We start from the raw sequence: 15,963 nt of genomic DNA, 5'->3' as shown, positions 1-15,963 counted from the left end.
GGTGAGTGTTGGAGGCACGCGCACCTTTGCTGTTTCATTAATTTCATACACGATCCTGTTGATAGCAAGCATGTCTTTGGCATTTCTGTGTGCAGCACTCTCGCGTAGCACCTTTATGAGAATGTGGGCACTGTGGCACGGCCTGAATTCGTGACATAGCGCTTAGCATCATAACTACATGATTCCTTTGCAATCATAGCACACATGAAAAGCAATGCAAAGCCTGGAGTGCACACACTTTTAACGTAATTACTGCCTCATAACATGTGCCTTGCCTTAGCAGTACCCTAACCATGAACTGTAGCAACACCGAAATGTGGGTCGTTTGAAACGCAGTCATTCTTGGGCAGCACACAACAAAACAACACAGGAGAAAGAACACAGGACAAGCACTATTTAACAACTGAAGGTTTATTCGAAGGACACATATATGTGCAGTGAATTATGTGAGCTGACAACACAAGAAGACACATGTGCCTACGAGCCATCTATGAATGCAATTCGTTGTTCAGAGAGTGAAACCAAGGATTTATTTCTGCAGTTATAATCTTTGATGATGTGGTACACTTCAGTTATCTCTCTAGCTCCAAGATTATGATGCCGCATGATGAAGGTGATGCCCTTAAAGAAAGACGTGCAGCCACAATTTCTGCAGTAGATTGCAAGATGAGATAACATTCCTGCCTTCAAAAAATTAGCACGTTCTCTTAATTAAGCTACCCTCGCCACCTAGCTCTTCCTCCGCCCCCATTTCATGTGCATGTGGAGTGTGCTCTCGACCAATGGACGAAGGAACATGTTTAGCATGTTCTCTTAATCTGATGTTAAAACACCGGCCTGCCTAGCCGATGTAGAGTACTCACGAATTCAAAGGCAATATCAAATCCTTTAGAATAACGACTTGTATGTGCAGTAACTCAAGATATTCACATCACATTGTGATGAGTCTGGTCTCTATCAATAATGTTGACTGATATATATGCGTTGAATTTGAAATCATGACAATGTGACCCAGATTAAAGACAGTGGAAACAAATGCATGTGCTTTGCTTAGCCCTAATGTCCCATTTAAAACGGTGAGTATTGCACAAGGTGCTGTACATCAAGGAATCCTATATGCTACTCAGGAACAAGAGGGAGGATAATGATTAATGCGCTTAACAGAGTACACATGTTATCTCACCTTGCCAGCCACTGCAGCAAATGCACTATGCAGATTAAAGAAGAAGAGAGATGACTAAAAAATGATAACTACACAAGTAAACCATCAGTATCTTTCTCCGAACAAAAGATTGTTCTTATATATGGCTCTATGACCAATGTGTTTTTATGTGTAATCAATTGACTTGATCCGCTATGCATATTCGCATCTTCAAATTAAAATCAGCAGTTGTGAGATCAACGTTTGCCTAGTGTTCTTTCACTTGTACTGTCTTGTTGTGCACTGTCCAAAAATAGCCTAGATATTACAAGCACCAATGATAGGCAACACACCTTGGCCAGCCATCGCATCTTCACGATCAGTCGATGACCACAGTCGCCACTCAGACGTGGCAGCACCGGCAGCACCAACAGCAGTGATGACCGGCAAGTGACCGCCCCGGAGCCAATCATGATTGCTGGCTTTGTCCTCTAGCAGCAGATGCCAGTGCTGTCGGTCAATGTCGGTCACCTGCCAACAATAGATTTAATCACATCACACATCATACATCGATTCTAATTACATGCTCGACATACAACATTGTCCTTGGCAAGTATTACACACACAAGGTCTCTGTTGAGAATGAATTGAAGGAGTGGAAGAAAGAAATTAAACAGCAGATTGAACTAAACAGCAGTGTTTGTCAATGAGTGCGCAGTGACTTTGGCTAAGCGTGGAAGTGTCATGCGGAAGCCTGAACAGCTACGATGCTTAATAGGTTGGACAATGAGAGTCACTACATGCCCCTAACGTGAAATCTTTTCCTGCCTGTATGAAAACACACTGTACAATCAGAGAGATTTTTTTGTCTTTAACTAAGCCCATAAACACTGTGGTAACAGAACCAGCAGAACAAAAGAATGCTGATTAATCAGTGTTAATGGCTTTATAACTCAGCAGAAAAAATCACATGCCTGGTCATGACAAGTGAAAGTGCGACGCATGCCAACAGCACTGTCCACATTGTCCATCGGCACACATGCTTTGTAACGCTGCCAATGTAAGAACCCTAAAATATGAACGTGAAAATACACATTAATAAGACATACCAAAGGTGGTTTAATTTTACGGAAAGATATCTTGAAAGTATAGGCAAGAATTATTGGTCAATTTTTTGAAAAACATGTGTTGCAGTTTAAAAGTTCTTTTCTCAGTTATGAGAAATGATAACTGCAGTCTACATGCTGTATAAAGTAAAGTTAATGGGTTCATGATACATCCACTCCATTGACTGGCCCTTTCAAACATCCAGTGAGGAAGTGTCATATGGCGATAGCAAGAGTGTATTCATGAAGTCTAGAAGCCGGGTGTGCAGGCTAGCTGGCATAACTTTGAAATGGCTGAACTAAAGCTGAGCTTGTGGTAAAATTTCAGCATGTACAAAATGCAGTGAAGTAAGCAAACAGGTTCTGAATTTCTAACAGTTCACTCATTTTTTTGCCAAGTGTCTTTAGTGCATCCTGAGATTTTATATCACAAACAGTCCCCAAACTTAATTGCCGATTTTCAGTTCTGCTGTAGAACACATGAGTTGGAATGAAAGATAAGGATAACACAAAGTGCTAGCATTGCTTATATCTTTCTTTCAGTCCGATGTGTTTTGTGTTCTTTCCAGTGGTTAAAAATGTAAAAAAAAAACTGATTAGAAATGGGTCTTCACAGTACAAGATGCAAGCTTCCACTTGTCTAATAATAATAATAACTGATAAGATTTAACGTCCCAAAACCACGATATGATTATGAGAGACGCCGTATTGCAGCTAGGGCCCAGAAGATTTTGACTACCTGGGGTTCTTTAATATGCACGTGCACATAGATCTAAGTAGACAAGCCTCGAGCATTTTGGCCTCCATCAAAAGTGTAGCTGCAGTGGCCAGGATTTAGTCCCGTGCCATTTCTCACGATCAAGTCTGTGGAGAATGTAAGTAAGAGAAAAATCGACACCACATGTTGAGGGCATATCACGAAATTTCAGATCTCAATCAAGAGCTATTAAAAACCACAAAGCATTTGGAAAAGGCTTGGAACTGCATGGGCAGATGGACTACAAAAAAAGAACATTTGTCTCTTATATTTGCACACAGCTCAAATGGCAGAGTAAGAATCATTAAGGTGCACATTAGAGCAAGGGATGAGCAGAGAGTGGCCACTCACAAGAAGATGGCTAATGTTGCGAACGGCGCTCACGATGTGCACATCCACTATGGCACGCCCGATGGCCGTAGAAGCCAGCTGAGTTTTCGACTGAAGGTCTACAAAGCGCAGTTCTCCCAGCTGCAAAGCCAAGAATCCAACACAGTTAAGAAGCAATCATGCCGGTACAAGAGTGGGCACACGCACACACAGTGTAGTTAACACAGTACACTAGGACAAAGCCAAATGCTTACACAAAAAACAACTATTGAAGCTGGCACACAGATGTCAAAGCTACATCACTTTAGTGCCAAGTATATGGTCCCAAACTCAATTTCCAGTCTCTGTGGCAACATTCCAATGAGGGCGAAATACAAAGACAGCCAAGTACTCAGATTTGGGCATCGTTAACTCACAATAATAAGCACAAATCCGGAATCATCCAGCACCACACCATCTTTCATAGCCACCCACTGCTTTCTAATGGTAAACTTCACCACTTGCTCGGATTTGTTCATACAGAATCAAGACTGAATAGGAAGACTAATGTAATCATCTTCATACAATCAAGAAAGGTGTTTTGTCATCCATGTGAACTTTGGTGCGGGTGTTTCTTATGCCTCTGTAGTTTGTCACGACAGCAGATGGCTCTTGTCGTCTGTGAATGCACTAAAATTAACAGTGACATCATAACCTTCATCGGAGCCCCCCCCCCCACACACACAAACACACACACACACACACACACACACTATCCCATTGCCCCATTGCCCTGTGGGGCTGTGCGTCCCCTGTAGCCTGTATGTAGCCACCTCTAGTTTAGTTCTTGCAGTGTTCACAAGATGGCGGTACCGTCCCCTGTATGTAGCCACCTCTAGTTTAGTTTTTGCAGTGTTCACTAGATGGCGGTACCGTCTCCTGTATGTAGCCACCTCTCGTTTAGTTCTTGTAGTGTTTACTAGATGGTGGTACTTGTAGCTGATGATGAAAAGATGCAAGATGTTATAAACTAGAAAGCGGTACTTGTAGTTGATGAAAGACGTGAGATCTTATAAAATAGGAATGATGTCACATATGGCGCGTGTCATTGGTTGAAGGCAATCGTTCGATTTAGTGCGGCGACGTACGCTAGGGGGAGCGATGTAATAAAATCGAGTGGGCAAAATGTACAGAGGATTCATGGTTTACCAGGTTTACCTCCGGAGCTTCGCCCACTCATCATCATTCACTTCGTGGATATGGCGGAATTTTTTTTGCTTTTGCTGTATTCTATTTATGCCAACACAGACTGTCAGCAATGACAAGCACAAATCGCACGTTAGTGTTCAAGAAGCTTCGCCATTGTTTTGTTAAGAATGCACACTGCACACAAACACTCGAGCTTAATCGAGAACTTGCACAACAACTAGTGATAAGGCTGCGAAATTCTATGCGTGACGTCGCATAAGACGCCGCATTCCAATGATGACCAGTTTTTTCCATGACTAACACTGTGTGCACTGATATTAGTGTACAGCATGTGCTGTTTGCTGTAAATTGAGTTTTCGTTTTGCAGTCACAAGTTCGGCCAAATAAAGAGTTTCGCCTTGAAGACGCTGACTGCTTCCTCCGTCAATGTCATGACCACATGACAACTGGCGGAGGTGGCGTTTGTTCATGTTCTCAATGCCCCTGTCAAGCTGTGAACCTAGCCTAAATCATGACGAACACACTGACCCAGGCTGAAGGGGCTACCCCTACGGCATGGACTTCTACCAGACAAGATTCTATGCGTGACGTCACATAAGACGGCGCATTCCAATGATGACCAGTTTTTTCATGACTAACACTCTGTGCGCTGATTTTAGTGCACAGCATTTGTTGTTTGCTGTAAATTTAGTTTTGATTTTGCAGTCACAAGTTCGGCCAAATAAAGAGTTTCGCCTTGAAGACGCTGACTGCTCCCTCCGTCAATGTCATGACCACATGACAACTGGCGGAGGTGGCGTTCGTTCATGTTCTCAATGCCCCTGTCAAGCTGTGCACCTAGCCTAAATCATGACGAACACACTGACCCAGGCTGAAAGGGCTACCCCTACGGCATGGACTTCTACCGGACAAGATTCTATGCATGACGTCGCATAAGACGGCGCATTCCAATGATGACCAGTTTTTTCATGACTAACACTCTGTGCGCTGATATTAGTGCACAGCATGTGTTGTTTGCTGTAAATTGAGTTTTCATTTTGCAGTCACAAGTTCGGCCAAATAAAGAGTTTCGCCTTGAAGACGCTGACTGCTGCCTCCGTCAATGTCATGACCACATGACAACTGGCGGGGGTGGCGTTCGTTCATGTTCTCAATGCCCCTGTCAAGCTATGAACCTAGCCTAAATCATGACGAACACACTGACCCAGGCTGAAAGGGCTACCCCTACGGCATGGACTTCTACCGGACAAGCCAAAAGTGACGGCAACAAGGACGACAGGCACAATGACGGCCGCAGTGTCCCCTGCAATGATCGTTATGCCGCCCCCCACAGAGTCACTGCGCTTCCATGGATCATCTAGTGAGGACCCCTAAAATGGCTAGATACATTCAAAAGCGTCTCAACATTTACCAACTGGGACTCCAAGAACAAGCTGTGCCATGTGTACTATTACCTGGAGGACGCAGCAAGGACCTGGTTGAGTATTGGGAGTCCACTCTTCAAACCTGAGTATCTTTCGCAGCACTTTCTAAGAGACATCGTCCAAAAGGAAAGAGACAGCCTTGCCGGACACGAGTCCAACTGCTGAATGAAAGCATAGCCATCTTCACATAGAAAATGACCTGACTGCTTCGCCATGCTTACGCTGCTATGGCCGAGGACAGAAAATCCGTAAAGCAAGACCTCCACCTCCCCCGCTGTGCTTATGCGAAACCTACCCTTGACAGTCCAAGACTTTGTCTCAGAAGCAACGACGATTGAGCAGACACTACATATGCGCACCGGACAGTGCAAGGACGGATCCATCCGAGATAGCCCAGCTCTTCACGGCCTTGGCACCAACGGCTTGAGCAAGATCAGAGCCGATGTGCAAGAAGAACTCAGGAAGCTCTCTTTTCCACAGCCAGAGATAGTGCTAAGTGGTACATGAGAAGTGCATGAGGGAATTTAATAGTCACTTGGTGTCCCTCAGCCAGCACAACCACAGCAGCAAACTATCAACTATGCTGCTGCAGTAGCCATACCACCCCCCCCCCCCCCCTTCCGCACCCTCGCCACCCTGCCCGCCAGTCAACCGCTCTAGTACACACCCAGAGAGGCACATCTGGCATGCCCCAGACCGCCAACCCCTCTGCTACCACTGCGGTGAAGCCAGGCCCATAACGCCAGTGCCAGTACCATCAAATGGGACTGCATGATTTCATTGTTAATGCACCAACTAGTACTTCGAAGGAGCGCAGTGGACACACCGACAACATTCCCATTTGCCTTCGCTGAGTGAGCCATTCCACCTCACCACATCCCGGGCAGTATGCTGGCCCTACTCTGGGCTTATCTTTGAGCCCTTCACTGGAAAAGTGAGGGCAACAACAGATAAAAGTGCTGTTTTTCGCTATACGACAAACTACCAAAGATTCTCCGCAGATGCCGATGACACCACCGCGTCAATATCTCAAGAATACACCAGAAGCAGGATGGAGCCCTGAAGTCGAAACTTCACGGTTGAAAGACATGATGACACCATGTGGAAGCAGCGGAGCAAACCGACGTAGACGTGATTCGACAATTCAGCCCAACCGTAACGCAAGATGACGAACTAGTGGCCTTGATGTAATATTCGATAGCCAAAACGTCACCGCTCTCGTCAACACTGTAGCCAACTATTCTGCTGTCGCTAGACCTTTCACCGCGAAGTTAAAAAAAGCCCAGACTGCTTGAGAAGGCCACAATATCCAGACCACTTGAAGCCATGTAGTAATGCCGGCTAAAGTTTACACGGCAAGAGTCAGCATCAATAGCCAGACTTATCCTGCGGGCTTTGCAATTCTACAACATTGCCCCAGAAACATGATACTTTGAATGGAATTCCTAAATCGGCACGGGGCCGTCATCGACATCATGTCTGTGTAAATAGCACTAACCTCAGAAAAAGCGTTGCCACCCCACATGACACCAGGGAGCCATGCATTGAATGTAATAAAAGAACAGGTCACCGTTCCGCCTCTCTTCAGCGTCGTCATTTCTGACGGCACCGAATAACCCGCAGACCTTGAAGACATTATTGAGGGCAATCAGTTCCTGTTTGTGAATCATCAGATTTGCATTACAAAAGGCATCACCAAGTTTCGTGATGGCAAAGCAAAGGTACTGCTGACAAACTTCAGCCGCAAGTATAGGCCCCTAAACAATGCTACGACGGTTGCCTACATTAAGAAATTTGTAGACACCAGCAATGTTTTAGCCCTCTTCAATGCTACCCCACCTGCTTTGACAAATCAAGGTCTCGAAACAGATTTTGACACTAATCCGAGCCTCCCGAAGCACAAGCAAGACCAGCTCAATGCTCTGCTTTTGCAATTCAACAACTGATTTTCATTGTATCACAACAGAAAAGTGCTTGGCCAAACCGTCGGAGGCCAAATCGAGTTTCAGTGCAAGAGTGCGACACCATAAAAAAACAAGTTGGCGAAATCCTACGCAACAACATAATCCAGCTGTCCTAGAATCCCTGAGCGTCTACTGTGGTGTTCATGAAGAAAGACAGAACCCTACGTTCCTGCGTCAACTATCACCGCGTGAACAAGATCACAAATTTCAAGTTCAAGGTGATGCCATTGGTCTTTGCTCGACCTCTGCGACCTTCCAACGCGTTATGGGTACAGTACTGGCTGGCTTGAAGTGGCAGACTTGTCTTGTGTACGTGGCCAACATCATTATATTTTTGTCAAACTTCAAGAAGCACCTACAGTACCTTGCAGCTATACTTCAAGTGGTCAAGCCCTTGAGACTCACCCTGCAGCCAGGAAAGTGCATCTTCGCTTACGAGGAACTCTTGCTCTTGAGCCACAGGATAAGCAAGTCCAGAGTATGCTCTGACCGGCAGAAGACAGCCACTATTGCTATGAACCATAGAGTTTCATGCAATAATACTTTTGTGAAACTATATTATGAACTTTGACTTTAAGGGTGTAATCGCTGGTGCTAGCGCTATTCCGGCAGGCATTAAAGACGGTTGTTATATGCCCTTCGATATTGTACTTTCGACGCGAACAAACTAAAAAAAGTGCTTCGCTTTCTAGAGCGGCCATATAAATATATGCACTGTACCTTGATCGCAAGGCGGCCACACCATCGTCAAGCCATTTTGTAGGTCCATTCGTACACACCGTTCTTGCTGTACAGATAGAATCACACTTATCTAGAGCAGCGGAGCACGTGCCTGTAGATACGGTTGTTCGCCGCGGCTTCTATCTCACGTTACCTACAAGCTTCTATTCTGTTGATGCTCATTATAAATAACAAGGCCTAACACCGAGTACGACCATATTTGGTATCATTATGGCGTCTCTCTTCACATATTTCAGAAAAAGAACGGCAGCTGGAGCGGCCGGCTGGGAGCTAGACAAGTCTGATTTTATCTGTATGCGCATCAGCGGGCAAAAGGTGTTCCAGCAGTCTCTAGTCATTCAAGTCGCTGTACGGTTATCGAACACAGCGGGTGCAGCAAGTGTGCAGACCTTCGAAATGGCAACCCCGGCGCTAGTGCTCCTTGCGGATGACGTCAAGCCTTATTATTTGGTGTAACAATACAATTTGTAGGTGTCGCATTCATTGCTAAGAGCTTAAATGAAACTAACAAATTGTATCTTTTGGACCCGATATCACATAACTCAGCAGAACGCTGGCCACTCCAGTTGCCGAAGCAGTTTTCGTGCTGTCAGTAATCTAAATGCGAAGCATAGGTTAGCAGCACAGAAAGTTTACGAGCAGTCTCATTATGCCTCGAGATATAGCACGCGCCAGCGACTGCGCCCTTCGAGCAAGGCAGCCTCTCCCCCCCACAACGAAGATATGAAGCAATAAATTTGGTGCCCTGATGTTAAATTCTTTCACCGTCAGCTATTGACCCTGGTGTTAATGAAAACCAGGAAGCAGAGCGGAAGTAGAGAACTTCTTGTTTATTAGACGCTCCATGGGTTAAAAATGAAAAGAATAATAAATTCGAGCACGCACTCAGGGACACGCTCTGGTCCTTTTCTTTGTCTCCGGCGTTTTTCCAAAATAATATTTAACACCCTGCAAAGCGAGAGGCAGATGTGTAACTAGGCGTAACTGCACAGTGGGCCTTCCGACACGAGAGTTGCCAGGGATGGCCTACTGAAAGCTATATTAAAACGGAAGTGCAGCTGCTCCGACAAGAAGGCATGCTTTTATTATTGAGATCACGTTTTTAAAATATCACGCAAAAATTTTGAATTTGGACCGTAGCAATCTCGAGTTCGAAAGGGCAGGATGTTTTAAGGGCATTTATCGCAACAGCGATTACAAACGCAGATGTGCTCGTGGAAGGAATTAAGAAAAAGCACTTCTGAATGAAGATACATGAATAAAGTATGTTAAAGGAAAAGTGTCAACACATTCTCACTGTTCACATGTTCTTCTGCTGACACAAGCACGGAAAGTTAGATTGGGATGTCCAGAAATAGACATGACTGACATTCTGGCGGCATGTGTGCAGTTATCATTGAAAATTGCTTTAATCACGGGCGGTGCAACTCTTCAACCGAGCTGTCAACAGCATTCCTGGAATAGAGGACGTTTGCCGATAGATTGCCGCCAGCCACAGTTTCACGATACCGATTAGACTAGACGTCATGAGCCCTTGCGGAGAGCGCATTTCGCCGTTGAGCAGAATTGGACAACAGAAGTTGCATCACACCAAACATATCATCGTGGATTTAGGATGCACGCGTGAGTGCTGTTTGTTCGGCGGAGTAATGCTAGGTAAGTGATTGTGACTTTGGTGTCCCTGAGAACAAGGTACACATGTTTTGATGTGCCAGCATGGCTATTGCCGGGGATAGATGCTCCCAAATCTGACTTTGGTGCAGTTTGGCACAATTTCCGTTGACATTATTAGGATGACGCAATAAATCTGATTGATTTGGCGCACTTTGGCACAGTTGGTGCAGGAGTGGAATCACTAAGAATCACAATCCATACCCAAGCCTAAAAAATTGTACAGGTACGTAGTTCCTCTGATACCCTAGAAGAACTGGCTGTTGGGCAAGTTGGTGAGCACTTATAAACCAGGATGCAAGAGGCCAAGGCAGCCACACAAGCACTCACTAGCTCTTGTTAGTGCTTGTGTTATCGCCCATCACCTCTTGTATCTTGGTTTTTCAATGCTCGCTTGAAATGTGGAATATCTGATTTCTAATGCCGATGAGTGCAGGTCCCCTTAGATCAGGAACCCTTTCGAATCTTGTTCCTTTTCGATTCCTGTTCTCTTCAAACTGTGGTGTAAAGCCACATTTGGCAATGGGTGATCTACAAAATGAGGCCCCCTGCAATCATTCTTGCCAAGCCCCAGCCACTTACCTAAACCCCTAAACGCATTTGTGTGAGAGTGTGTGTGTGTGTGTGCACGTGGATGCACGAAGCCTGCTTTACTGGAAGCTTATAAATATGCAGTTTTTTTGTATTTACCTTCTGATCGCCATCATTTACTTTAACACCTGCTTGGGCTACTGCACTATCATTTTAACTTAAGTTCATTATTTGTGTAATCAAAGTTCGTGATTCAATTTTTGGAGCTGGAATGCTGCCATGTTTTGGCACCATATAATCGTACACAAGCACCGAAATGTCACTGAAACTAAAAAAAGTAGCTAAACTGGCGCAAAGTAGCCATACCTGGTAAACCTGTTCCAAACATATTCAAGAGAGGACTGATATCATTTTTCCTGCAACACAGCCTTCCCCTCAACAAGAACTTCTCGTTCCTTCAAACCAACTACCTTCTCGTAGTGCCTTCAGAAGTGAAACCAAAAGTCCTTCAGGCCCTACACAACGACTCAAGAGCTGGACACCTTGGTGCTTCCCACAACAACGCCTCCTCTATTTTATCAATGCCAGCCAGATGCGCCTGATCCAGCTGTTCACCACCCTCTACTCTAACCCTTTCCTGCTTTCGCACATCACCCAGCCTTCGCCTGTGCTTTGCGGTCATGGGAGAGAACAACCCCTCATGCAGTGCCTCATGACGAAAATCATACGAAGTAATTTTTTGTTCAGTTGTGTACAGATCTGTGGGACGGCGTCTTCCATTCCTCGTGTTCACAATATTGGCAGTCACGCTGGCTCTGTGAATGATACGGTGTTTTGAGATAGCGTGTCGCCGTTGGTGACGCAATAAGGGCAACCAATGGGGAAGCGTCACTGCAACGTTCCTGCATGCGCTGCTCAGTGACGAGGCGGCGGTACTGTCTCGAGTCGCAAAGAAGCAGCATGAAGAAATGAAACTGACAGACGTATGATATTAGAGTGGCAAATACGTCTATCACATCTTCGGGCGAAAACGCTCGGATACACATGTGATGCGAGCAGCGCGACCCCTCACATAGCGCTGCTTCATGACCACTCCCTGGACTAAAGTGAACCGACGGCTCCCATTGAGAAGCACGCATTTGCACTAGCATTGAAATAAAGGAGGTGTTGCCCACACGCTCACAAAAATACAGGAAAAGTATTACTGGCCCCGCCTTGCAGCCAAGGTCCCTCGTTACGTCGGGACATGCTGAGACTGTCAGTGATGCAAGACACCGCAGACAAGACCAGCAGGCTTTTCTTCAGCCGAGTGAACCATCTCGCCACCTGTTCCAACAAATCGATATGGACCTACTGAGGCCATTCCCTATGTCCCCTTGCGGGAATAAATGGATTATTTTGTCACCACCGACTTCCTCAGCCGCCATGCCGAAACAAGGGCCTTACCTAGAGGCAGGGCCACTGAGGTAGTGATATTCTTCATTGAAGACACTGTCCTGCGTCACGGTGCCCCAAGGGTCGTGATCACTGACAGAGGTACAGCCTTTACTGCAGGGTTGACTCCGGCAATTTTGAGACACAGACAAACAAGCCACCACTGGACGACAGTGTATCAGCCACAGACCAATGGCCTCACCAAGCATCCAAACAAAACAATCACTGATATGCTGGCCATGTGCATTGACGTCGAGCACAACACGTGAGACGCTATCCTCTGGTACATGACCTTCGCACTGATGAGTTTAGCGATGATGCTAGATGCCATGTTACCCACGTCACCAATGAAGAAAACCTCGACGTGACTGTTTACATTCAGCATGCTGAAGGAACCTGACAACTCGCACGCCAACACATCAAGAATCAGCAAACGACCGACAGCTGCCATCACAATCTTCGTAAACGCTTTGTAAAATACCAGCCCGGCTACCGTGTTTGAGAGTGGACACCAATACGCCTATGTAAGCTTCAGCATCTAGGGACTCTAGAAAATGAGGTTGTCTTAGACGGGATCACAAACTCTCAACAGCACCATAAGCAACCTGAAGTCATTCATGTCGTGCCCCTCAAGCCGTATTACACGCGTTAGAGAAACTAGGGACTGTATGCTTTTTGCTCATTGTTTATTGTACTTCCTTGCTTTATTGTTGTTATTGCATGCATTTTCATGCAATATTGTTGCACGCCTTTTTCATTCCGTGTTCTGTTTTAAGCATCGAGACAACACTTTTTCAGAGGAGGGCATTGCCCCCCATGTTTGTTATTTCGCTCTTGGTGTATTCTGCTTACGCCCGCAAGACTGTCAGCAATGCTAAGCACAAATCGTACCTGAATGTTTGAGCAGCTTCACCATAACCATTGTAGTAGATGGTTTTAATAAGATTGTGCACCTAATGCACACACTCGAGCTTATTCCAGAGCTTGCGTGACAACCAATCATAAGACTGGAAAATTGAATGCATGACATATATAAGATGGTGCGTTCCAACGATGACCAGTTTTTCGACAACCAGCGCACGAGCATATGCGTGATGATGAAGAACATTTATTATAAAAGAGAGAGGTACGGGGCCAAAGCATGACCCCGCTACATGGTCGGCGTCCTTAGTCCGGGACACCGCATGACGAGGCCCCTACTCGCGCCCGTCTCACCAGAGCCCGTTGAGACTCTAGTGATGAGCAGTTGAGGAGGGCAGTCTCCCATGCCTCTCGGGAAGGGGTAGGGGAAGGGGTAGGTGGGGATTTTTCGGACATGCCCATACCATGTGGAAGATATCACACGTCTCCACACAGTGTGGGCACCGCCCATCTGTGTTCGCATCGAAATGTTTTAGGATTGCAGGACAGAGTAGAGTACCTGACTGCAGGCACCTTAGAGTTCTCTCTTCCGCCTTACTCAGCCCCTTTGCAGGAGCCGGGTAATGGCGGTGAGTGTCGCGATAATAGGTCAGAATTTCTTTGAACCGCAGCAGCGGTGTATTGGCCTCCGAGTCATAAGAGCCAAGGTGAGGAGCCCGGTGGGTAAGCGCTTGAGCGGCCGCGTCAGCGGCCTTATTACCTCGTAAGCCCTGATGGCCAGGAGCCCATACGATGCGTTTCGGGGCTGGATCAGCGAGAGCCCGTTTTAGAATTTGGCTGGCTAGGGGGGATATCTCTCCTACCAAGTAATGAGCACATGCTTTCCGGGAGTCCGTGATGATAACTTTCGAGTTGGGGTCCGCAGCAGCAAGCGCTATCGCGACTTCCTCAGCGCGCTCTGGATTTTGTGCTCGGAACGAGAGCCCATTGACATGCTTTTCCCGGTGAACTACACAGGCCGTGTAAAATCCCGTGGGCGAAGGCCCTGCTATATCTACGTAGAATACACCAGGTCGGGAGCCGTGTTGCCTCTCAAGCGTCCGAGCCCGCACCTGTCTTCCGCTTTCGTGCGTGTGCTTATCCATGTTACTGGGGAGTGGAAAGACCGAGAGCATATGTCGCCACAGTTCCGGAATACGCTCCACCTCCTCTGCAGTGCAAGTGTGCTGTATATGTAAGCGGTTCAGCAGGCGGCGCCCGGGAGCCGTCTGCACGAGCCGGGTATATTGATTCATAAGGTGGGCCTCCCTCAACTCCTGGTAGGACTTGAGCACACCTAACGCCCTCAGTTTGGCATTGGAAGTGGCCAACGGGAGATCCAGAGCTCGTTTAGTAGCCTTACGAATGATGGCATCTATTCTTTCGTCTTCTTGCTTGTTAGTGCGAAGGTATGGGACGGCGTAGAGGATCCGGCTAGTCACGAAGGCATGGGCGAGCCGAAGCACGTCCCTGCCCCGCAGACCACCCCGCTTGTTGGAAACGCGGTGGATCATGCGCCCTACCTGTTCGCCTATTCTCTTGAGTTTCGTTATAGTGGAGTCTGGTCTGAGTCTGTGATGAATGAACAGGCCCAGAATCCGGAGCTCCCCCACCTCTCTGATGGGAACCCCAGACAGGGAGATGTGTATGGCTGACTTATCTCTTGGCTTCGCTCTAACGTGCAGAAGCTCTGATTTGTTTGGAGCACATTGGAGTCCACAATCGTTGGCATACGCCTCGACTATGGATGCGGCCTGCTGAAGGCGTTCCTGCATTTCACCAAGGCTCCCTTCAGTGGTTCAGATTGTAATATCATCGGCATATACTGCGTGTTGTGTGCCTTCCACCCTGGCCAATTCGCTTGGAAGGCGCATCATAGCAATGTTGAAAAGGAGCGGTGATAACACTGCTCCCTGTGGGGTACCCCCATATGCGTGTGGCTTAGGTCTTCCACTAGTGCTGACAGCAAAAACAAACAGAAAGTGGTCTTTATTGATATCTGGGGTTTAACAAACCAAAATTACCATATGATTATGAGAGACACCTCAATCAAGGGTTCCAGTAATTTCAACCACCTGAGGTTCTTTAACGTGCACCCAAATCTAAGCACAGGGGCCCGCAGTGTTTACACGGGAAGTATTCTTCATGCTTACAGTGAAATAATGAGTTCGTTTAGACCGATAAATTTTACACTGAAATTTTGAACATCAAAATTTCATCATCATAGGTTTACTAACAAAGGAGAAAATCACGGTCAAAGTTACATTTTTAAATTTTCTCCCCAAAATTCTATGTGCAACATCACAGATTTCAAAGTATATTTTTTGTGAATTGGTGACGCTGGCTCAAACAAATTTCCTGAAATTTGGTATGCTTAGTCTCTGCTGCCTCAGAGAACAATGTATCCCATTTTTACTGATCAGGAACTGCGTATGCCCTAGTAAACACTGTTCAATCTCTTCAACTGGACGATATCTTAGTGGACGATTATCGGATCAGGTGATTCCAGGTCCTTGACCTGGCATCAGCAGCACAATTGTGGTTATAGGAGTTGTCGTAGCCTTCTTAGAAGCCACTGGACTCGACGCAAGTCTTTAGATATGCCCAAGCGTAGCGGAACTGTATTCTCGCTCACCTCCCTACCGTGCCATCGTCATTCATCACTCTTTCACTCCCCTGTCCTCCCCCTCCCCAGCGTAGAATATAAGGCCAAAGCAAACTGTAGCTCAGGCCTACCTGTCTGCCTTTCTGTAAGTAAACTCTTTATCTCTAATTT

The 15,963-nt window shown here is 46.3% G+C and overlaps 1 protein-coding gene across 1 annotated transcript in view; it reads right to left on the bottom strand.

Annotated features, from left to right (window-relative positions):
- Window positions 1–15,963, bottom strand: part of LOC119163078 (uncharacterized) — a 224,752-nt gene that overhangs the window by 185,045 nt on the left and 23,744 nt on the right. The window contains exons 5-6 of the mRNA XM_037415012.2: window positions 3,356–3,475; window positions 1,495–1,672 (exon numbers count right to left, since the gene is read on the bottom strand). Coding sequence (XP_037270909.2) covers window positions 1,495–1,672; window positions 3,356–3,475 — 298 coding nt within the window. The remainder of the gene's footprint in view (window positions 1–1,494; window positions 1,673–3,355; window positions 3,476–15,963) is intronic.

Source organism: Rhipicephalus microplus, chromosome 9 (genome assembly GCF_043290135.1).
Source record: "Rhipicephalus microplus isolate Deutch F79 chromosome 9, USDA_Rmic, whole genome shotgun sequence".
NCBI lineage: Eukaryota > Metazoa > Arthropoda > Arachnida > Ixodida > Ixodidae > Rhipicephalus > Rhipicephalus microplus.
The sequence above is the reverse complement of the archived record's forward strand: the minus strand, read 5'-3'. Positions and strand labels throughout refer to the sequence as shown.